The sequence below is a fragment of the Hyperolius riggenbachi genome, chromosome 4 (assembly GCF_040937935.1).
Source record: "Hyperolius riggenbachi isolate aHypRig1 chromosome 4, aHypRig1.pri, whole genome shotgun sequence".
NCBI classification, from domain to species: domain Eukaryota; kingdom Metazoa; phylum Chordata; class Amphibia; order Anura; family Hyperoliidae; genus Hyperolius; species Hyperolius riggenbachi.
This window is the reverse complement of record NC_090649.1, coordinates 275,646,090-275,666,682: the sequence shown is the minus strand read 5'-3', so window position 1 is coordinate 275,666,682 and position 20,593 is coordinate 275,646,090. Positions and strand designations below refer to the sequence as shown.

The window sequence follows — 20,593 nt, the reverse complement described above, 5'->3', positions numbered from 1 at the left end:
TATATTGTTACAGTAAAGCTGTTACTGAACAGCTCCTGTAACAAAAACCACCTGGCAAACTGCTCTGAAGTGCCGTTTTTCAGAGCGGTTTGCATTTTTCCTATACTTAACATTGAGGCAGAAACCCCTCCGCAATCCAAAATCTGCAGCAGCCCGGGAGTATGCGTTTCTGCAAAACGCCTCCCGCTCTGGTGTGCACCAGCCCATTGAAATACATTACCCTAGCGGATCCGCACCCGCAAGCGGATTGCAAACCGCAGCCAAACCGCTCTGGTGTGCACTAGGCCTATCTTGGTACTGTGGGTACTGCGACATCTATCACCCCTGTTGACTTTGGGACTTTGTCAGCTACATTAATGTCCAGTTGATCTCACAGTACCTGTCTCTCTGTCTGGATCTTGAAGCCCCATAGTAATGTACAGTATTAATTTTATTCTCCATGACCTTCTGTGGAATCTTGTAAGTGGATTTGGGCAGGTTTACCCAATACACTGTGCACGTGGTACTCTACACAATGCTAGAGACTTTTTGTGCTGTCCTGCCTGCATAATACACACTGCCACTACATGTTGGACTGTCTCTCTAAGTGCTTTCTGAATGGTCTACATCTTAGGTGCTGCCTAATGTGGTAAATGTCCACCTTTGTGCTTAATGCCTGTTTTTGTGCTGCTATTATCTCTGTCTCCAAGCTGTTTTTGAGTCCATTGCTTTCCACCTCCACTGGTAAGATTTTCTAATGTTAACTACCTCGGCTATCTGTAGATAATACTGTATATCCCACGCAATGTTTTATCTTGCTATAGCACGTTGTCTACTTGATCTTTTGAATGCCATCTTCTTGATTTATTTAGCTCTACTCCTTGTTGTTGTTTCTGCTCACTTAACCTTTTCTGGGTGGCGCAGCTTCACTCTGGCCCCTTAAAGGACTTCTGTGGCACACTTAAAAATCTATTTTCTTACTCACCTGGGGCTTCTTCCTGCCCCTCGTAGCCATCTCAGTTCTTCGCCGCAGCCCTGGTCCTCCTCGGTGTCCACACTGGCCAGCCGTAAGGATCTCCACCCGCTGGCGGGGTCGGCTCTATTGCCCACGCTTCCACGTCATCTGGCATGTACTGCGCCTGCGCAGTAGTTGTGTGGAGGCGCAGTATGCAGAAGAGCTGACCCCGCCGGCGGTTTGCCATCATTGCGGGCGGCCAGGAGGAACACTGAGGAAGACTGTGGGTGCAGCGAGGGACTGAGATGGCTGCGAGGGGTTGGAAGAAGCCCCAGGTGAGTAAAAAAATAGATTTTTAAGTTCGCCTCGGAAGTCCTTTAAAGAGACTCTGTAACATCAAAAAGATCCCCTATTGGGTACTCACCTCGGGTGGGGGAAGCCTCCGGGTCCTAATGAGGCTTCCCACGCCGGCCTCTGTCCCACGGGGGTCTCGCTGCAGCCCTCCAAACAGCCGGCGACAGACCTGACTGTCAGTTCAATATTTACCTTTGCAGGCTCCAGCGGGGGCGCTGTGGCTGCTCTCGGCGACGAACTACACGGAAATACCCGATCTCAGTCGGGTCCGCTCTACTGCGCAGGCGCCGGAAACTTGCACCAGCGCAGTAGAGCAGACCCGACGGCGATCGGGTATTTCCGTGTAGTTCGGAGCCGACAGCCGTCAGAGCGCCTGCGCAGGAGCCAGGAAGGTAAATATTGACGTCATCTTTCTCGGAGGGCTGCAGCGAGACCCCTGAGGGACGGAGGACAGCGTGGGAAACCTCATTAGAATCCGGAGGCTTCCCCCACCCGAGGTGAGTACCCCCCAGGGGATCTTTTGACGTTACAGATCCTCTTTAAGGCCGAGTTCCCCAACTCTATCCTCAAGGCCCACCAACAGTACATGTTTTGCAGAAACCCACAAACATGCACTGGTGGGGTAATTAGAGTCTCAGCAGAGCTGATTAATTCCCTCTGTGGGTTTCCACAAAACATGCACTGTTGGTGGGCTTTGAGGACATGGTTGGGGAATTCTACTTTAAGGGGCTAGAGCGAAGCTGCGCCGTCCCTAAAAGATTAAGTGAGCAGAAATAACAAAAGTGGAGCTAAATAAATCAGGAAGAGGATCGGGGCTGCGGATAGGGACTGAGATAGTTACGAGGGGCTGGAAGAAGCCCCAGGTGAGTACAAAATAGATTTTTAAGTTTGACATTGGAAGTCCTTTAAGGACCAGAGCCTTTTTCCCCCTTTTCTGCTGTGATTGACTCTCAGAAATCACAGGGTCTCGGCGGGAAATTTAAATCTACGCCCTGGCAACAATAAGAGCAGGGATAAGAGGCTCCAAGCAGGGCATGGATTTCAATCAGCGGTGTCTGTAAGAAGTCATTAACAAACAAACATACTGCAGTGATGCACATTGCCAGCAGTAGAGATCAGGCCATCTGTGATAAATTAAAGAAAATAAATCATGGTAAAAAACAAAAAAGAATTTACAGTGGGCAAATATTGACTAATATTTTATAAAGTAATACTGTTAAAAACAAGCAATTTTATACTTTATAGTAAAGTTTGTGCATGACTAATTCATGAGAATAGGTGTGCAGGAACACAACAGCAATAAGCCAGTGTGTTGATGTGCCGCAGTGACGACTACACAGCATTGCAGCCTGAAGTCATCAATGGAAAGGAGACACTTGACCCATCTTCATGTTATTGCTCTTTTGTTGAAAGGATAGGAATATCTACAACGACGTTTCAGAGCGTTGGTAAGAGCTCCTTTCTCAAGCTCATCCAAATCCCTAATGACACAAAGTTTTGTGTACAGATACAAATAGAAAGGTGAGCTGCCATTGGTCGGCTTATCTAATTTGAATGTTAACACTGCTAGTTCTCCATCAGATCCGTGTGTGTCACCTGATGCAAGTAGTAGTCAACTGATCAGCTAGCTGAACGCTGATTGGTTAATACTGGTGTTAGTTGAGTGCCCATACACTCGTCCGATTGGCAGCAGATAGATAAGAAATGCATCTGATGATCTATCTGATGCGTTTTTAGAACATTTTTTACCAGGATAGAATTCCAATAGATTTCAGTTTGAAATCTATTGAAATTCGATGAGATGGCATTTTTTTGCCATCAGATTTCCATTAAGGCCAATGCAAACTGATAAGCAATCTCATCAGATCGACCTAAATTTTCCACCCTGCCAGTTCGATGGAAATCCATCGTAATCGTTCGAAATCGGCCATCGATTGGTCGATTGGCCAACCGATTTGCAATCGATCTATCGATCGGGATCGATCGGTCGGCCATAAAATCGGCTCAGTGTATGGGCCCCTTTAGGCAGGATGTAATGCAAATTTTGTGTCATTAGCGATTTGGCCAAGATTGAGAAAGGAGCTCTTACCAACGCTCCGAAATAATGCTGTATCTGTCCTTAACTTTTTAATAAAAGGGCAATAATACAAAGATGGTGCCAGTGTCTCCTTTCCATGCATGACTAATTAAGGAATATATGCCACCCTATGCATTAAAAATGGGATCCTGCACTTAAAGCATACCTAAATAAATGTTTTAAATACAATATGAGGTGCTGGCCTCCCCACCGTCTCGTAGTGTTGCTCCCGTTCTTCCATGAAGAGCACATGCTCTGTCCCCTTGTACGTGCTCTCCACAGCTGTGCACAGCTGGCATTGTTGGGAGCATCCTGGTCATGCATGGCTACAGGTGTTTCTGAACAGCACATGCCCAGAATGCTCCCAGCTGAGGCTGCTGCGCACAGCAGTTCGGGAGTGCAATCAATGGGGGCGCATGGAGTAGACAGAGCAATGCGTCTTTGCTTTGACTGAGCTCAGTTGGAGCTTTGAATGAGGGGAAAAGCAAGAAGATGGAGGAGAAGCTAGATAAGCCGAGGGACACCAGAGCATACGGGGGCATAAAAGATGCACCTGGTATGGTTACCTTGTATGTTTGTTTGTTTGTTTTGTTTTTTTTATTCAGATACCCTTTACAGATTTAAATGTAGCCTTTACATGGGCCTTTATACAGTGTGTAGTTTTCCTATAACTAGACTCTGCTGACTACTATGTATAAGCCAAAGAATCCACAAGTAACTGATATATTATTTTTTTCCCCTTCAGAGATATTTTCTTGTGGGAAGCAATCACGCAGAAACAAAATACCGTGTTTTAAAAATTGATCGTACTGAACCAAAGGACTTGGTAATTATTGATGATAAGGTGAGTGGAATATGGAATGTGAATAATACATACCAAATGAGAAGTGATATATTATAACTGCCTAGTTAGAAATAATTACCTAATTTTCTAGACCTGTATTCTGCCAGCTGCTTACCTGATTTTCAGATGATGTGGTGTCACAGAAGTAGCTATTGAACTGATTTGGACAGGCAAGCAGTTGAGAAAGCAACACACATTACAGCAGGCTTGTCGCAGCGATCACTTGCTTGTTTATAGTAGCAGAACTAATGGAGTGTCAGAACAAGTGTCCTGCAAATGAGCATGAATGCAGATCTGATGCCCGAAAACTACATGTTAACTTAACAACTTGTAGTTTCTATGGGAACATCTGGGGAAGTATTATCCTTTATCTGCTTCCACTGGCAGGAGGCGGAGACCTATATTTTACTTATATCTCTAAATTTCCTTCACTTTAAGATATGCTATGCTCCTTTAGTTCAGTGCTCAAACACTTTGTATTTGGATGACAACAAATATATTCCTTACCATATTAAATTTATTTAAAGCAGAAGCTACAACATATTTCCCAATTTTACCTATGAAATGTAAGGAGTAAAGAGAAGATGCAACTGCACCATAATACTGTGATGATCTGCTCGGCTGCCTGTGCAGGCAGGCAGCTTTTTGACCATTGTTTGGGTTTGCATGCTGCAGGACTCTGGAAAGAAGAGCTTCTGTCAGTTTTGCAGCTTGTGCTTGCAGAGGAATTTGCATACGTTGTCATGCAAATTGCCTGGCCACATTCATTGGAGGCGTGTACTATAAGTACTATGTCTTTCCCACAATGCTTCGCTGGTCATAAGCAGTGATGAGCAAATCCGATCCGGATGCTACTCGGATAGTAGCTATCCGGATTTCTCCCATTAATGCATTGCGGCCTGGGCGGGGGGTTTAATCCTTACCCATCATGACGTCTTCTTCGTCCGTCCTTCGGCGCCTCCCACAATGCGTTCCACTCCGGCGTCACGTGACTACACACTTCCTCCTTCAACCCGGAAGGAGGAAGTGTTTTTTAAGTCACGTGACGCCGGAGTGGAGCACATCATGGGAGGCGCCGAGGGACGGACAAAGAAGACGTCATGATAGGTAAGGATTAAATCCCCCGCCAAGGCCGCAGTGCATTACTGGGAGAAATCCGGATAGCTACTATCCGAGTAGCATCCTGATCGGATTTGCTCATCACTGGTCATAAGCAGTCTTCCTGTGAAACACTCTGGAGAGTGTCAGCCTTACTCTCTGTTTGAAGATCAGCTTAGAGTAATTCCTGGAAAACTGCACTAGGCAGGCTTCCTTAGTGCAGTTAGGATTGCTTATCTGTTTGTTTGTTCTGTTGCCATTGTCCTGTCCCAGCGGTGGTCGACAGGAAATGGTTCTGATCTCTGTTCTTGTAGTATAGCTGGTGCAGTGGTTGCTACCAGCTATCTCTTCTGTTCTGTCTCCTGGGATCGCGCTAGCCACTTTTCGCTAGCGCTGTGGATCCTTCTGTTCTGTCTCCTGGGATCGCGCTAGCCACTTTTTGCTAGCGCTGTGGATCCTTCTGTTCTGTCTCCTGGGATCGCGCTAGCCACTTTTCGCTAGCGATGTGGATCCTTCTGTTCTGTCTCCTGGGATCGCGCTAGCCACTTTCCGCTAGTGCTGTGGATCCTTCTGTTCTGCTACTCTGTACCTGGATCGCGCTAGCCACTTTCGCTAGTGCTGTGGATCCTATCTCTCGCTTGTCCCTGTTTTCGTGTGTCTGTCTTGTCTGCTACGACCGCTTGCTGGAGGCTCGGTGAGGTAACCGTTAAGCAAGCGTTCGCGTCCTCTGTTTCATGTTTGTCTGTCGATGGTTAGTTAGGCGTGCTTGTCTCTATTGTGCTTATCACGTGGAGACCGTGCATAACCGCGTGCACTGTTGCGAATGAGTGCGGTGTTCGCGGTTAGCTAGCGTTTGTTATTTTCCGCATCTCCTCATTGTATGATTTGCTGTGCCTTTGCTATCCTCGTATTCTGTTCTGATCTGCCTTGTGTCACTTCTGGCAATCGCCTTTCTTGCGGTTGCGTTTCTGTTTCGTATCTGCTGTTGTGTGTGCGCGGTCATGGGGTGGCGACTAGATTGGCGCGCACACATACAATCTGTCCCTTTGCTCGTTCTCATTCGCAATCGCTTCTCTTGCGATTGCGTTCTGCGTTTCGTACAATTCCTGTCTGGCATTTGTGGAGGTACAGAGGATTGGTTCCTCTGCACTCCCCAGCGCCATCTGCTGACAGGAATTTCCCTCTACGGGTGCGTAGCACCTTTTGCTGGGTGCCTGCAATTATACGCTTGTGGAGGATTTCCGCCGTATCAGCGCACGCGTTGTGCGCTGCTCACGGAGAAAGTTCCACAACCGGTACAGTATGAACAGCCCAACCCAAAACCCCAGTGTAGACGGAATTTCTGATTTGTACGATTTTGTCGAGTTTGGGTCATGTGTCTTTAAGAGCTTTAAAAGGCTAAATTCAGAGACCAAGGCGGAATTTCTTTCTGAATGTGTGAGGTTTTGACTGAATCCCACCTTTCAGATTTCTGATCCGTCCACGTCGGCTCTTCTGTTTGCCTATGTGCTCTTAAAAGACGATTTGTTCACCTAGGCATATGATGTGCTAAAAACCAATTCTTGGAATAATAATCTGTATCCGTTTCTTGCAGTGATATTCTCTCACTGGTTTAAACTGCCTGGCTTACCACCTGCTCTGATTGAGTGTGTAGCTGCTGATAGGTCAGCTGATCTTTCCCTTCCATGCAAAACTTTTCAGTATGACAATCAGTTCAATGTGTCTGTTGCCACTTCAGGTTTTAAACAGCAGACATGCAAAGTGGCTAAAAAGAGAAAAACTAAAAAACGCAAGCATCAGAATAAAACACTCCCTATTGATGTTTATAATGATGTTGTTCCGTCTCCGGCTTTTTTGCCCCAATCCAAAGCTTATGTGGATCCTGCTATAGGTAGGATCGCACACTATATTAAAGCAGTTAAAAAATCTGTTCTTGTTCCTGAACTCCACCCATATGGAGATTATCTGGATACTGTCCTGTTTGAACCCCCATTTGCGTCCTGGGATGTTGGGGCCTTGCTGGAAGAATTCGATTTTAATTGGAAAGCCTTTTGCGATTTTTTTACATCGTAAAAAGCGAAAATGTCTTGAATGCTTGTCTCGATTCAATGTACCTTATGATTGATTCCGATGAATGTGACGAGGATGATGTGGATCTGGTGATTTATGTGTGGCAGACGATTTTGGATGAGTTGCACACACACCAACCAATTGATTCCAATAAAAAGACATCGTTGTCGGATGATTGTTCCTGCCTTTCTGGGGTAAAGCATGAGAGTCTTGACTTTGTGCAATCTGAAATGAATGAGTGTGGCGCTGTGGTTGATTCCTGTGCGAATCCTGAAGGATTCGCTCCTGACAGTGTGCAGTTTGAATCTGTGCGATCTGATGCCTGTTTCTCGAATGTTCCTGCAGATTGTGATCGGCATGAGTCTGCCGGTTTCCTCAAGGATGTGTGGGATCCTTTTTCATTTAGAAACAGATCTTTGAGATCTTCCGTCTGTGACCCTGCTATGGGGAAAATTTCTCGACTATGCAGCGTCAAAAGTAAAATTAATATTCCTAATAAAGTTTATCCTGTTGATGTCGCTATTTCTTCTGCTAATGAGTCTCTGTCTCACCCTGTTCACACCTGTAAGGACCCGTTGCCTGATGACAGTTGCTCCAGTGTTTCGGTCCTAGATGCCTTGCAGTCTGCTCCGCAGATCGCGGAGGTTTGCGCTATGGAAGCATCAGTTTCACAACCTAAAGTGAATTTTGATTCGCAGGTTTTGCGTTCTGATTCCTCGGATTCGACATTGTTAGCCGAATCTAAGGGTGAGACAGCGCATCGGTTTTGCGAATCTGATGCTGAACCTTCTTTGCCTTATTCAGAGACGCTTTCTCTGAACCTGCCCTGTACCATGAATGAAAACATGTTTTCCTTTCACACTGACGTTTGTGAGCCCCTTTCTTGCTCTGAGGGAAGTGCTGATTCTGCACCCTGTACTCTGGATGAGTCAATGTGGCCTTGCTTAGAATCCCCTGCAGTGTCCCTAGAGGCTCGTCTAGGTATTGCCACTATACTCACCTGTTTTTCTGCAGTTTTGGAGTTACAAGCTAGTTTAACTGCCACACAGAATTCTGGGTACAGTGAGAATGAAGTTAGGGAGTCAGTGTGTGTTCCAGTAAATATACCTGTACATTCCCCTCATGATGATGAGATCCTGTCTCAGTTTGTGGTGGAACCTTCCCTGGGACATCTGCCCTGTCCACAAAATAAAGTTCCAGTTTTGCCATGTAACATGGATAGTTCAGAATCCTTCTTAGAAAACCTGGAAAATGATGTTCCTGAGGTCTTGTTTGATGTTCTGGAGGTCTCCGAGTTCCTCCCAAACGGTGCAGAACTTGTAGGAGATGTCTCCTGCCCCCCAAGTCCTTCTGAGGGGTTACCCTCTTCCGTAGGCATTGCTGCCTTGCTGGCTACCTTTTCAGCTCTGATGGAGCTTCACTCATATGTAGTCAATGATGATATCATTGTCACAGAAATTTCTGAATTTGTATCCGAGTCTTCTTTTGAAAGTCCAGTGCCTGTGACCTCCACTCATGATGATTCTCTGCCCGGTACTGGTTTTGGTCTTGTCGTGCCAGACTCTGAGGTTGGCAGTTCCCCGACATGTCCTGAGGTTTCTCCTGTGCTGGTGTACCCCAGGGTGCTCTGTGACCCAGAAAGCCCAAGTGTGCCTCGGTTACCAGCGTACTCAAATGCTTCCTCGGTGGAGACATGTTCTGATTTAGCCTGCCTGCTTGCATGCCCAGAAGTGGTCCCTGAAAATCTTGATCTTGATGGGTGTCCTCGTAATTCTGAGTCTGGAATTGTCATTGGTTCCATAGTGGTTCTTGATAGTTCTCCATGTGAGCCTGGTGATTGTTCTGCCCTCTTGGGTTCTCTGTGGAGCTTCAAAAGGTTCTGGGAGATTCCGGGAGAAATTTTGCTTGGTACCCTGGATAAGATCAATGGTGGCTTTTGTGTTGTAAGGGACACTTCGAACAGGTTTTGTGGCAGATTTGGTGTTTTCGGACACTCCTTGGAAGGTGGTGGGTATTATCTGGAGGGTGTCGATGGCTTCTTCTCTGGTATCCACAGTCCTGATGGGTGTTACGCTGAGACTTGTAGTGCTGATGGGCATGTTTCGGTGGCTTCTGTTTCCGATGAGGTCGGTTTCGGGTGGACTGACTCTGGAATTGGACCTTGTCGGGCTGTCCCGACCTTCATGAGTCTTCGGTTGGAGGCTTTTGCTAATAGCAGTTTTGAGGGTCGTCTGGAATTCGACCCTGGAGGGGGGGGGGGGGTACTGTGATGATCTGCTCGGCTGCCTGTGCAGGCAGGCAGCTTTTTGACCATTGTTTGGGTTTGCATGCTGCAGGACTCTGGAAAGAAGAGCTTCTGTCAGTTTTGCAGCTTGTGCTTGCAGAGGAATTTGCATACGTTGTCATGCAAATTGCCTGGCCACATTCATTGGAGCCGTGTACTATAAGTACTATGTCTTTCCCACAATGCTTCGCTGGTCATAAGGAGTCTTCCTGTGAAACACTCTGGAGAGTGTCAGCCTTACTCTCTGTTTGAAGATCAGCTTAGAGTAATTCCTGGAAAACTGCACTAGGCAGGTTTCCTTAGTGCAGTTAGGATTGCTTATCTGTTTGTTTGTTCTATTGCCATTGTCCTGTCCCAGCGGTGGTCGACAGGAAATGGTTCTGATCTCTGTTCTTGTAGTATAGCTGGTGCAGTGGTTGCTACCAGCTATCTCTTCTGTTCTGTCTCCTGGGATCGCGCTAGCCACTTTTCGCTAGCGCTGTGGATCCTTCTGTTCTGTCTCCTGGGATCGCGCTAGCCACTTTTCGCTAGCGCTGTGGATTCTTCTGTTCTGTCTCCTGGGATCGCGCTAGCCATTTTTCGCTAGTGCTGTGGATCCTTCTGTTCTGCTACTCTGTACCTGGATCGCGCTAGCCACTTTCGCTAGTGCTGTGGATCCTATCTCTCGCTTGTCCTTGTTTTCGTGTGTCTGTCTTGTCTGCTACGACCGCTTGCTGGAGGCTCGGTGAGGTAACCGTTAAGCAAGCGTTCGTGTCCTCTGTTTCATGTTTGTCTGTTGATGGTTAGTTAGGCGTGCTTGTCTCTATTGTGCTTATCACGTGGAGACCGCGCATAACCGCGTGCACTGTTGCGAATGAGTGCGGTGTTCGCGGTTAGCTAGCGTTTATTTTCCGCATCTCCTCATTGTATGATTTGCTGTGCCTTTGCTATCCTCGTATTCTGTTCTGATCTGCCTTGTGTCACTTCTGGCAATCGCCTTTCTTGCGGTTGCGTTTCTGTTTCGTATCTGCTGTTGTGTGTGTGCGGTCGCGGGGTGGCGACTAGATTGGCGCACACACAATCTGTCCCTTTGCTCGTTCTCATTCGCAATCGCTTTTCTTGCGATTGCGTTCTGCGCTTCGTACAATTCCTGTCTGGCATTTGTGAAGGTACAGAGGATTGGTTCCTCTGCACTCCCCAGCGCCATCTGCTGACAGGAATTTCCCTCTACGGGTGCGTAGCACCTTTTGCTGGGTGCCTGCAATTATACGCTTGTGGAGGATTTCCGCCGTATCAGCGCACGCGTTGTGCGCTGCTCACGGAGAAAGTTCCACAACCGTTACAAATACGTTGTAAAATTATAACAGATGTTGGGCATTATGTAGCATCCTTAACCCATGACTAACTTTGCAATCTGATGGAAAAACCATCTGAAGCAAGGGTGGACATAGAAAAGCTTGCTTTGGAAAGTAGAATATGGATTTGATACAATCCTCAAAATCTGCAATGCTGCCAGCCACTAATGTCAGCTGCAATCAAAGCTAAGCTCAAATCTTACATATAATTCTTTGCACTCTGTGGGCCATATGCAATTAACTTTTTCTCCTGAGTTTTCTCCTAGGTGATATCTTTAAACTTGTCAATAAAATAAATGTCAAACCACCATCAAGCAAGAAAATATTCAAAATAATTTTGATAGTAGTTTTTCACCTACTTTTTGGTCCTTTTTGATAAAAAAATGCTGAAAATCTATTTTAAAAAGATGTTGAACAATTATCTCCTAGGAGAAAACTCGGGTGAAAAAGTGAATTGCATATGGGCCTGTACCCTTTTAGCGTCCATGCAAAAAGGGCGTCAGCAAAAAAGGGCGCTTGGTGTAAACAATAAGTGGTAATAGTTTATAAAAATATTGTGTTGTATTTCGTTTACAATAATGTTTTACAAATTAAAAAACCTTTAATAATGTGTATGAAATCGCAAATTGTGAAAACAATAATCTTCTGTTTTAAAAGTGAAACTTATAATTACGTTTGTTAAAAAACGATAATATATGTATAATCGTTAAAATATTGTTTCTAACTTTCATTTATCATTTCTTCATGTAATAAAATTTGAAAATATTCTTTATAACGATAAAAAAAAAAATATAAGTACGTTTGTAATAACTGTTGTAAAACATTAGTAAATATTACTAACATTTTACTACAACTAAACCTAACCCTACTCTCACACAGAACCCTCCTTCTACCTATCCCTAACCCTTAGACCCCCCTGGTGGTGCCTAACCGATTTATTGTGTGGATAATAATGTTTCTTTTCGCCTTCACTCAGGGTTGAACCAGGAGATGGCCCCGCTTGCCTAGGGGACAGGAAGCACAAGATACAATTAAAATAGCCACATCCTCCTACCTATCCTCAGTGCTTTCCTGTCCCCTGGACAGACAGGATACAATCATCTGGACTGCGGGGGGTCCGAGGATAAGGCCAACCCTGTCTCTGCCTGCCTGTGGGAGTCCTCAGATGGAGACTCTGCATGGCGACCTGGTTGGTGTGGAGGTCCGGGCAGGATAAGGGCTGGTGAGGCGAGCCTTGCAAGTGTCAGATGCGCCTCTGCAGGCTCTTCATTAATCTTGCGTCCGGCTACCCGATGGTAGCACAGAGCGAGGTGCGGCGTTTCCACTTGAGGCTCCAGCGGAAGTATTTATCTGGTGGCCCGTAACTTCCGCCGGCGGGGAGGCGGACCTCACACCTCGTGGTAACGCTGCACGCATCTATTTAGGCGTACAGACGACACGGCATAGTGTGCTGTATCAGCGTTCCCTCTGCCATCCGCAATGGAGGATACCTCTCAGAGCAGGGACACTATGGCGCATACTGACACTGACAGTACTTATGGGGCAGAGCTTTTTGTGCATGTACTCTAACTTTGGGCATTGTTTCTGTTTGTGTTTTTAAGAATCCCACACCATGCAAATCCACTAGGGCAGGGGTGCCCACACTTTTTTGACTCGCGAGCTACTTTTAAAATTCCCAAGCTCGAGAGCTCTACCAACATTTAAAATAGCCAGGTATAGGGCCCCCCCCATATAGATAGCTAGGCATAGGTCCCCCCCCCATATAGATAGCTAGGCATAGGTCCCCCCATATAGATAGCTAGGCATAGGTCCCCCTATATAGATAGCTAGGCATAGGTCCCCCATATAGATAGCTAGGCATAGGTCCCCCACATATAGATAGCTAGGCATAGGTGCACCCCACACATAGATGGCTAGGCATAGGTGCACCCCACACATAGATAGCTAGGCATAGGTGCACCCCACACATAGATAGCTAGGCATACGTCCCCCCATATAGATAACTAGGCATACGTCCCCCCATATAGATAACTAGGCATAGGTCCCCAAAATAGATAGCTAGGCATTGGTCCCCCCATATAGATGGCTAGCATAGCCCCCCCCCCCATATAGATAGCTAGGCATAGGTCCCCCATAGATAGATAGCTAGGCAAAGGTCCCCCATATATAGATAGCTAGGCATAGGTCCCCCATATATAGATAGCTAGGCATAGGTGGTCCCCCATATATAGATAGCTAGGCATAGGTCCCCCACATAAAGATAGCTAGGCATAGGTCCTCCACATATAGATATCTAGGCATAGGTCCTCCACATAAAGATAGCTAGGCATAGGTCCTCCACATATAGATAGCTAGGCATAGGTCCTCCACATATAGATAGCTAGGCATAGGTCCCCCACATATAGATAGCTAGGCATAGCTCCCCCACATATAGATAGCTAGGCATAGGTCCCCCACATATAGATAGCTAGGCATAGGTCCCCCACATATAGGTAGCTAGGCATAGCGCCCCCACATATAGATAGCTAGGTATGGGTGCCCCCCTCCCTCCACCAGCCACAGTCCTCCGTATTGTGCTCTCCCACCCTCCTTCACTGACTCTGCATGACCGGGGCATGCAGCACTCAATCCTCTGATTACCGGCGACCAGCAGTGGAGAGGAGAGCGGAGGGTAACGGCGTGTATACAGTAAAAGCACTTCCTGTATACGCGTCCTTACCCACCGCTCTCCTCTCCACTGCGGATCGCCGCTAATCACAGGTCTTAGTACTGCATGCCTCTCCGGCCATGCAGCGCCAGGCAGCGAGAGCGAAAGGAGATCCGACAACGTGGTGGAGGAGAGGGGCGGACCAGGGACAAAGGAGGTGGGCAGGAAGGAAGGGGGGGGCAGAACACTGCTCTCGCTCGCCACGCCTCTCCCTTTGCTGCTCTGCGTAGGGCAGCAGAGCAGCACAATTAGATGGTACGCCAGCGCTGCATAGTCAGCATCTGGCGTACTATTTTAAAATGCCAACACAATCTACCCAGCAGTCCTTCGCAATCTACTGGTAGATCGCGATCAACGTATTGGGCCGCCCTGCACTCGGGAATGTGGTATATGCCAGAAAAAGCTCGCCCCCACTTATCCTAAGCCTCTGTGCAATACCTGTATACTACAAGTGGTAAAACATGAAAGTGGTGACATGTTTAATGACATGTTATCTAAGTTTCAGGAACGTTTAGCGGAAAGGTTTCTGGTCGCAAAGGAAGCTCCTACTTTACCGGCCACTCCTGAGGTATTCCCTTCTATGTTAGATACGGACTTACCTGGTGTATTTGGGGCACAGAGGGTTGCGGATTCCTCCTCAAAGGATATATAGCATGTTGGGGAATCTTCTGTTCCGGAAGAGGAGACACCCAGAAGCTCTAAAGCCCAATCTACACAATACGATTCTTTGTACGATTCGATTACGATTCTATTTACGATCCGATTAAATCGAACGTCTGATAGGGATTCGATTCGATTCAATTCAATTTGCCATTGCAAAGCAATGGCAAATCGAATTGATTTGAATCCCGATCGGACATGTTGGATTTAATCAGATCGTAAATAGAATCGTAACTGAATTGTTCAAATAATCGTATCGTGTAGATGGGGCTTAATAGAGGAAAATTTAAACTGCTACTTGATCAGTCTATTGAATTGTTAGAGTACATTTGCACGGCTTTAAATATTCCTATTGATAAGCCTAAACCTGCTTCTATTGAGGTTGATATGTATTCAGAACAGTTAGTTCAGAAACAGGTGTTTTTTTCCTGTGAACAAAACAATGATTGATTTAACTGTGGGTGAATGGAAACAACCTGATAAGAGGCTGTTTATTACAAAAGCATTTAAAAGGCGATATCCTTTTAATGTGTAAGAGACATTTAAATGGTCGAAATGTCCTAGAGTTGATGCTGCCATTTCAAAATTATCCAAAGATTCAGCCATTCCCTTTGAGGATATGGGTTTGCTAAAGATATTTCAGACAGGAAAATGGAGACTCTGCTCAAAAAAGCTTGAGAGGCAATCTCTGCCTCTTTATCTCCAAATTTAGCAGCCACCTTCACTGCTCGTTGTTTAATTCTCTGGCTGCAGGAGATGCAGGCTCATTTGAAAGATGGTGCTCCACTTGAAAACATTTCCCTGTCAGTTGCTACCTTAAAGGGAACCTAAACTGAGAAGGATATGGATGTTTCCTTTTAAACAATACCAGTTGCCTGGCAGTCCTGCGGATGTCTTTTGTTTCAGTAGTGGCTGAATCGCACCAGAAACGAGCATGCTGCTAATCCAGTCTGACTTCAGTCAGAGCACCTGATCTGCATGCCTGTTGAGGGGCATGGGCTGAAAGTATTAGAGACACAGGATCAGCAGGAGAGTCAGGCAACTGGTATTATTTCAAAAGGAAAAATCCATATCCTTCTCTGTTTATTTATTGTATTTATAAAGCGCCAACATATTACGCAGCGCTGGACAATAAATAGGGATACATACAATATTTAGGGGTGACATACAGCAAAATGACAATACCTGAATACAAGAAAGATCAGATCATGCAGCACAGTATGAGTACAAGGTAATGCTTAGTCAGTCACTGGATGGGAGCATGGAGATTAGGCAAGTTAGGTTCACTCAGATGCCTAGCATGGGTTCACAGTAATGGAGGTGCATGATCAGGTTGGACACAAAAGGAGGAGGACCCTGCCCAAAGGCTTACAATCTAAAGGGAGAGGTAGGGACACGAGAGGTAGGAGACCAGAGTTCAGCTGTGGGTTTAGAGCACTTGTGAGGGGTAGTAGGCCAGAGTGAAAAGGTGAGTTTTGAGGGCTTTCTTGAAGATGTTGAAGGAGGGGGCTGCCCTAATGGGTGGAGGTAGGGAGTTCCATAGTGTTGGAGCAGCTCTTGAGAAGTCCTGGAGGCGTGCATGGGACTGGGTGATGCGGGGGTCGGTTAGGCGAAGTTCATTGGAAGAGCGGAGTGAGCGGCTAGGTGTGTACCTAGGTGCCTGTGGATAGGGAGAGGTTGAACAGGGTAGTGAGGACTGGGGCCAATTCCGTGAAGTGAGGCTGGAGTAAATCAGAAGGGATGGGGTCAAGGGGGGAAGTAGTGGTATGGGAAGTCTGCAGTAGGTGGATGACTTCCTCGGTGGTAGTAAGAGTGAAGGATGTGAGGGGAGGATAGGGTGGAGGAGGAGCTGGTTGGCAGGGGGTGGGTGGTGAAGATTTGAGATTGGATATTTCCTGGCGGATAGAGACAATTTTGTTGGTGAAGTGGGTGGCTAAATCTGTGGCAGAGAGGGAGGAAACAGAGGGTGGGGGGGGGTTTAAGCAAGGAGTTGAAAGTGGCAAAGAGACGCCGGGGGTTGGAAGCTTGTGCTCCGATGAGCTTGGTAAAGTATTCCTGCTTCGCATGAGCAAGGGCAGTGTGGAACTGCATCAGGTTGGTCTTGTACTGTAGGAAATCCTGGTTAAGTCTAGATTTCCTCCATTTCCGTTCAGTGGCGCGTGTTTCCCTCTGGAGGTTGCGAGTATGGGTAGTGCGCCAGGGCTGTTTTAGATTCCCATTAAAATTAGCCGCTCCATTCCTGGCGGATGCCTCTAGTGAGGCTGTCAGAATTTCTGCTAGGAGTCTAGCTTTGATTAATTTTGTTTGCAGATTTTTATGGCTAATAAATTGGGAAGGTGATATGGCAACCAAAGTGAAACTTTGCAGTCTCACCTTTGAAGGAGACTTGTTGTTTGGTTCAGCTCTTGAGCAAGCGCAAAAAAGGGCGGCTGAAAAGAGAAAGACTGTTCCTTCTCTAAAGAAAAAACAGGCTCCCAGGAAAAGATGTTGGGGCCCCAGAAAAACTTATAGAAGTAAGGAACCGAATAAAACAATGGCAGGCGAAAAAAGGCCTTAAAGCCAAAGGCTTCCTCTTTAATCCTCAATCCTCAAAATGTTTTGCATGTAATCAATTTCTTCCACGATTCAGCTTCTAGGGAAGGATTACTTCATGGCGTCCATAGATTTTATGGATGCATGTTATCATGTACCCATGTTGTCGGCTCACTGGAAGTACCTAAAAGCAGCAGTTCGTATTCGTTCCCAGGTCCTTCACCTACAGTTCAAAGCACTCCCCTTTGGGATTTCAAGTGCTCCCAGGATCTTTAGAAAGATCATGATAGAAGTTGCAGCACATCTGAGAATGCAGAAGATCATTCTAGTACCATACGTAGACGATCTGCTGATAGCTGCAAAATCCAAAGATACTCTCCAAGAGCATATTCAGATGGTTCTGCCAGTTCTGACGGACCTGGGATGGATCTTGAATCTAAAGAAATCCAACCTTACACCAGATCAGAGGAAATAATTTTTGGTAGTATCACTGGACACAGTGAACCAGATCTCCTATCTGCCACAAAAGAAAGTAGATCAAGTAATCACTTGTACTCAAGAACTTTTGAGAGCAAAGTCTGTCACAGTAAGACAAGCTATGTCTCTCCTGGGCAAGTATTCAGCTTGTATTCCAGCAGTAGCCTGGGCTCAGGCAAATTACAGAATCCTTCAACCGACAGTCCTGTGTCAGTGGTCGGGCAGACGGGAGGATCTAGATCAAAAAATCAATTTGTCAGATCCAGTAATTCAGTTTCTGAACTGGTGGACATCCAGTCAATACCTGCAAAGAGGTGTAAGTTGGATCTCGCAAAATCATTAATTATTTCGACAGATGCGAGCCTCTGTGGATGGGGAGCGCATCTAGGTTGAGAATACCTTCAAGGCAGGTGGACTCCAATAGAAAAGACCTTTTCATTGAACCACAAAGAGTTCTTGGCGATCTGGAAGTCTCAACAGAGATGGGAAAATCTGCTCGTAAACAAAAACGTAATTGTCTACTCAGATAACCAGATGGCAGTGACTCGCATAAACAAGCAAGGCGGGACCCACAGTCCTCCGCTAATCTCTCTATCTCTGCAGATTTTCCACTGGGCAGAGAACAAGGTTCTTCCCTTAAAATCGGTTCACCTCAAAGGAAAGGACAATGTTCTAGCAGATTGGTTAAGCTGCCAGGAGCTAAATCAGAGCAACTGGTGTCTGAACAAAGAGGTCTTTCTGACTATTTGCAGCAAGTGGGGTCTTCCATCCATAGACCTGTTTGCCACATGGAACAATGCACTTCTTCCCAGATTCTACTCCCTCAATCCCAAGGGCTCTCCGATTTGTCTAGACTCATTTCTGCTTCACTGGGGTCTGGAGAGAGCATTTGTACACCCTCCCTTGAAGTTAATCGGAAGAGTACTTCAGAAAGTGATCAAAGACCAGGCCTCGATAATCCTTATTGCCCCAGACTGGCCAGGAAGGCATTGGTATCCTCTGTAACTCTCCCTAGCAGTAGAGGAACCCATGGTCCTACCGATCAGGGAAGATCTGTTGTATCAGGGACAAGTGTACCATCCCTCAGTGGCCAGTCTGAACCTGAAGGCGTGGCTTTTGAGCGCCACCTTTTGTTGAATCAAGGCCTTTCAGAAAAAGTGGTTTCTACCTTGATTCATGCAAGAAACCTGTAACTTCCACTATTTATCTTAGAGTCTGGAAAGTGTTTTGTGATTTTAACAAAGACACTCCAGAAAATCTTGAAACATTTTCAATCCCCAATATTCTAGAGTTCCTGCAGAAAGGGCTAGATATGGGTCTAAAATTAAACACCATCAAGGTTCAGTTAGCAGCCCTGGGTGCATACTTTGATTTTCCTTTCACTTCAAACTCTTTGATTAAAAGGTTTATTAAGGCGGTCGAAAGGAAAACCGTGGTGATGAAACCAACTGTTCCGCCTTGGCACTTGTCCTAAATTCTCTTATCGCATTCCCCTTTGAGCCAATGGACCAAATCTTCATTAGGGACTTAACGCTAAAAACATGTTTGCTAGTAGCCGTTACAACAGCCAGGCGTATAGGGGAAATTCAAGCCTTAAAGAGAATCTGTATTGTTAAAATCACACAAAAGTAAACATACCAGTGCGTTAGGGGACATCTCCTATTACCCTCTGTCACAATTTCGCCGCTCCCCGCCGCATTAAAAGTGGTTAAAAAGAGTTTTTAAAAGTTTGTTTATAAACAAACAAAATGGCCACCAAAACAGGAAGTAGGTTGATGTACAGTATGTCCACACATAGAAAATACATCCATACACAAGCAGGCTGTATACAGCCTTCCTTTTGAATCTCAATAGATAATTTGTGTGTTTCTTTCCCCCTGCATCTCTCATGCACTGAAGTTTCAGGCTGCTCTTTTCTTCCTGCAAACAGCTTTGCCCTTGTCTGTAATTCCTCACTATGTGAAAGCCCAGCCAGCTCAGAGGACGATTTATCCAGCTTGTAAAAGATAAGAGAGAAGCTGCTCTAATCCTAAATAACACACAGGCAGTGTGCATAGAGGGGCCTGGAGGGCGGAGTTCATAGCAGAACCACAACACTGAAGAACTTGGCAGCCTTCCAGACACAGGCTGACAAGTCTGACAAGAGAGAGATAAGTTGATTTATTACAGAGACTGTTATAGTACAAAGTGCTGCAGTTAGCCAGAACACATTAGAATAGCTTTTGGAACTTGTAGGATGATAAAAAACAGGATGCAATTTTTGTTACGGAGTCTCTTTAAGCATTAAGCCACGATTCATGTCTATCCACCCGGATATAATCACTTTCAAGTTACCTCACAATGTTTCTCCCAAAGTTGTCACAGATTTCCACAGTGAACAGGAAATATTTATCCCTTCTTTTTGTCCGAATCCTTCTAACCGCAAAGAAGAAAAATTTAGTTCCCTGGATGTCAGGAAAATGATTTTGTTTTATTTAGCCAAAACTGTGGAGTGGAGAAAGGAGGATAATTTATTTGTTCAGTTTCAGGGTGCTCGTAAAGGGTTAAGAGCATCCAAGAGTACGTTAACCATTTCAGCCGCCCGGACGTGATCCTCACGTCCAGGCGGCTGCTCTGCTGCGGTGCCCGTGTCCCTGTGCTGTCCCCCGGTAGCCCTGGGATCAGTGAACAGGAACATGGTTCCCGATCACCGATCCGTGTCCCCAGCAGAAAAAACAAAGCTCTCTTACTAGAGGCTTCAGTCTTTCTGCAAAAAAAAGTTTCCCCGTCCTCCTTGTGCTTCCGGTTAGCGAGAAGCACAAGGAGAAAAAAAAACTCAAGGTGGCCAAATAGTAAAACTACATCTATATACATTTTACATACCATTTTACACATATTATAACATTAAAAATTAACTGTTTATTTACCAACAACAAAAAATTACCTCAAAATTTTTTTTAATGAAGAAAAAACAAAAAACAAAAAAAAACCCAATAGTTACCTAAGGGTCTGAACTTTTTAACTATGCATGTGAAGGGGGTATACTACGAACAATTTTTAAATTATAAGCTTGTAAATAGTGATGGACGCAAAACTGAAAAAATGCCCTTTATTTCCAAATAAAATATTGGCGCCATACATTGTGATAGAGCCAAAATGTTAATGGTGTAATAACCAAGACAAACAGGCAAATAAAATACATAGGTTTTAATTATGGTAGCATGTATTATTTTAAAGCTATAA

General features: G+C 45.6%; 1 protein-coding gene across 4 annotated transcripts in view; it reads left to right on the top strand.

Annotated features, from left to right (window-relative positions):
- Positions 1-20,593, top strand: part of FIG4 (FIG4 phosphoinositide 5-phosphatase) — a 576,719-nt gene that overhangs the window by 80,958 nt on the left and 475,168 nt on the right. For all 4 annotated transcript variants that reach the window (XM_068231289.1, XM_068231287.1, XM_068231288.1 and 1 more), the window contains one exon: positions 4,111-4,209. In XM_068231289.1, the coding sequence (XP_068087390.1) occupies positions 4,111-4,209 (99 nt within the window). The remainder of the gene's footprint in view (positions 1-4,110; positions 4,210-20,593) is intronic.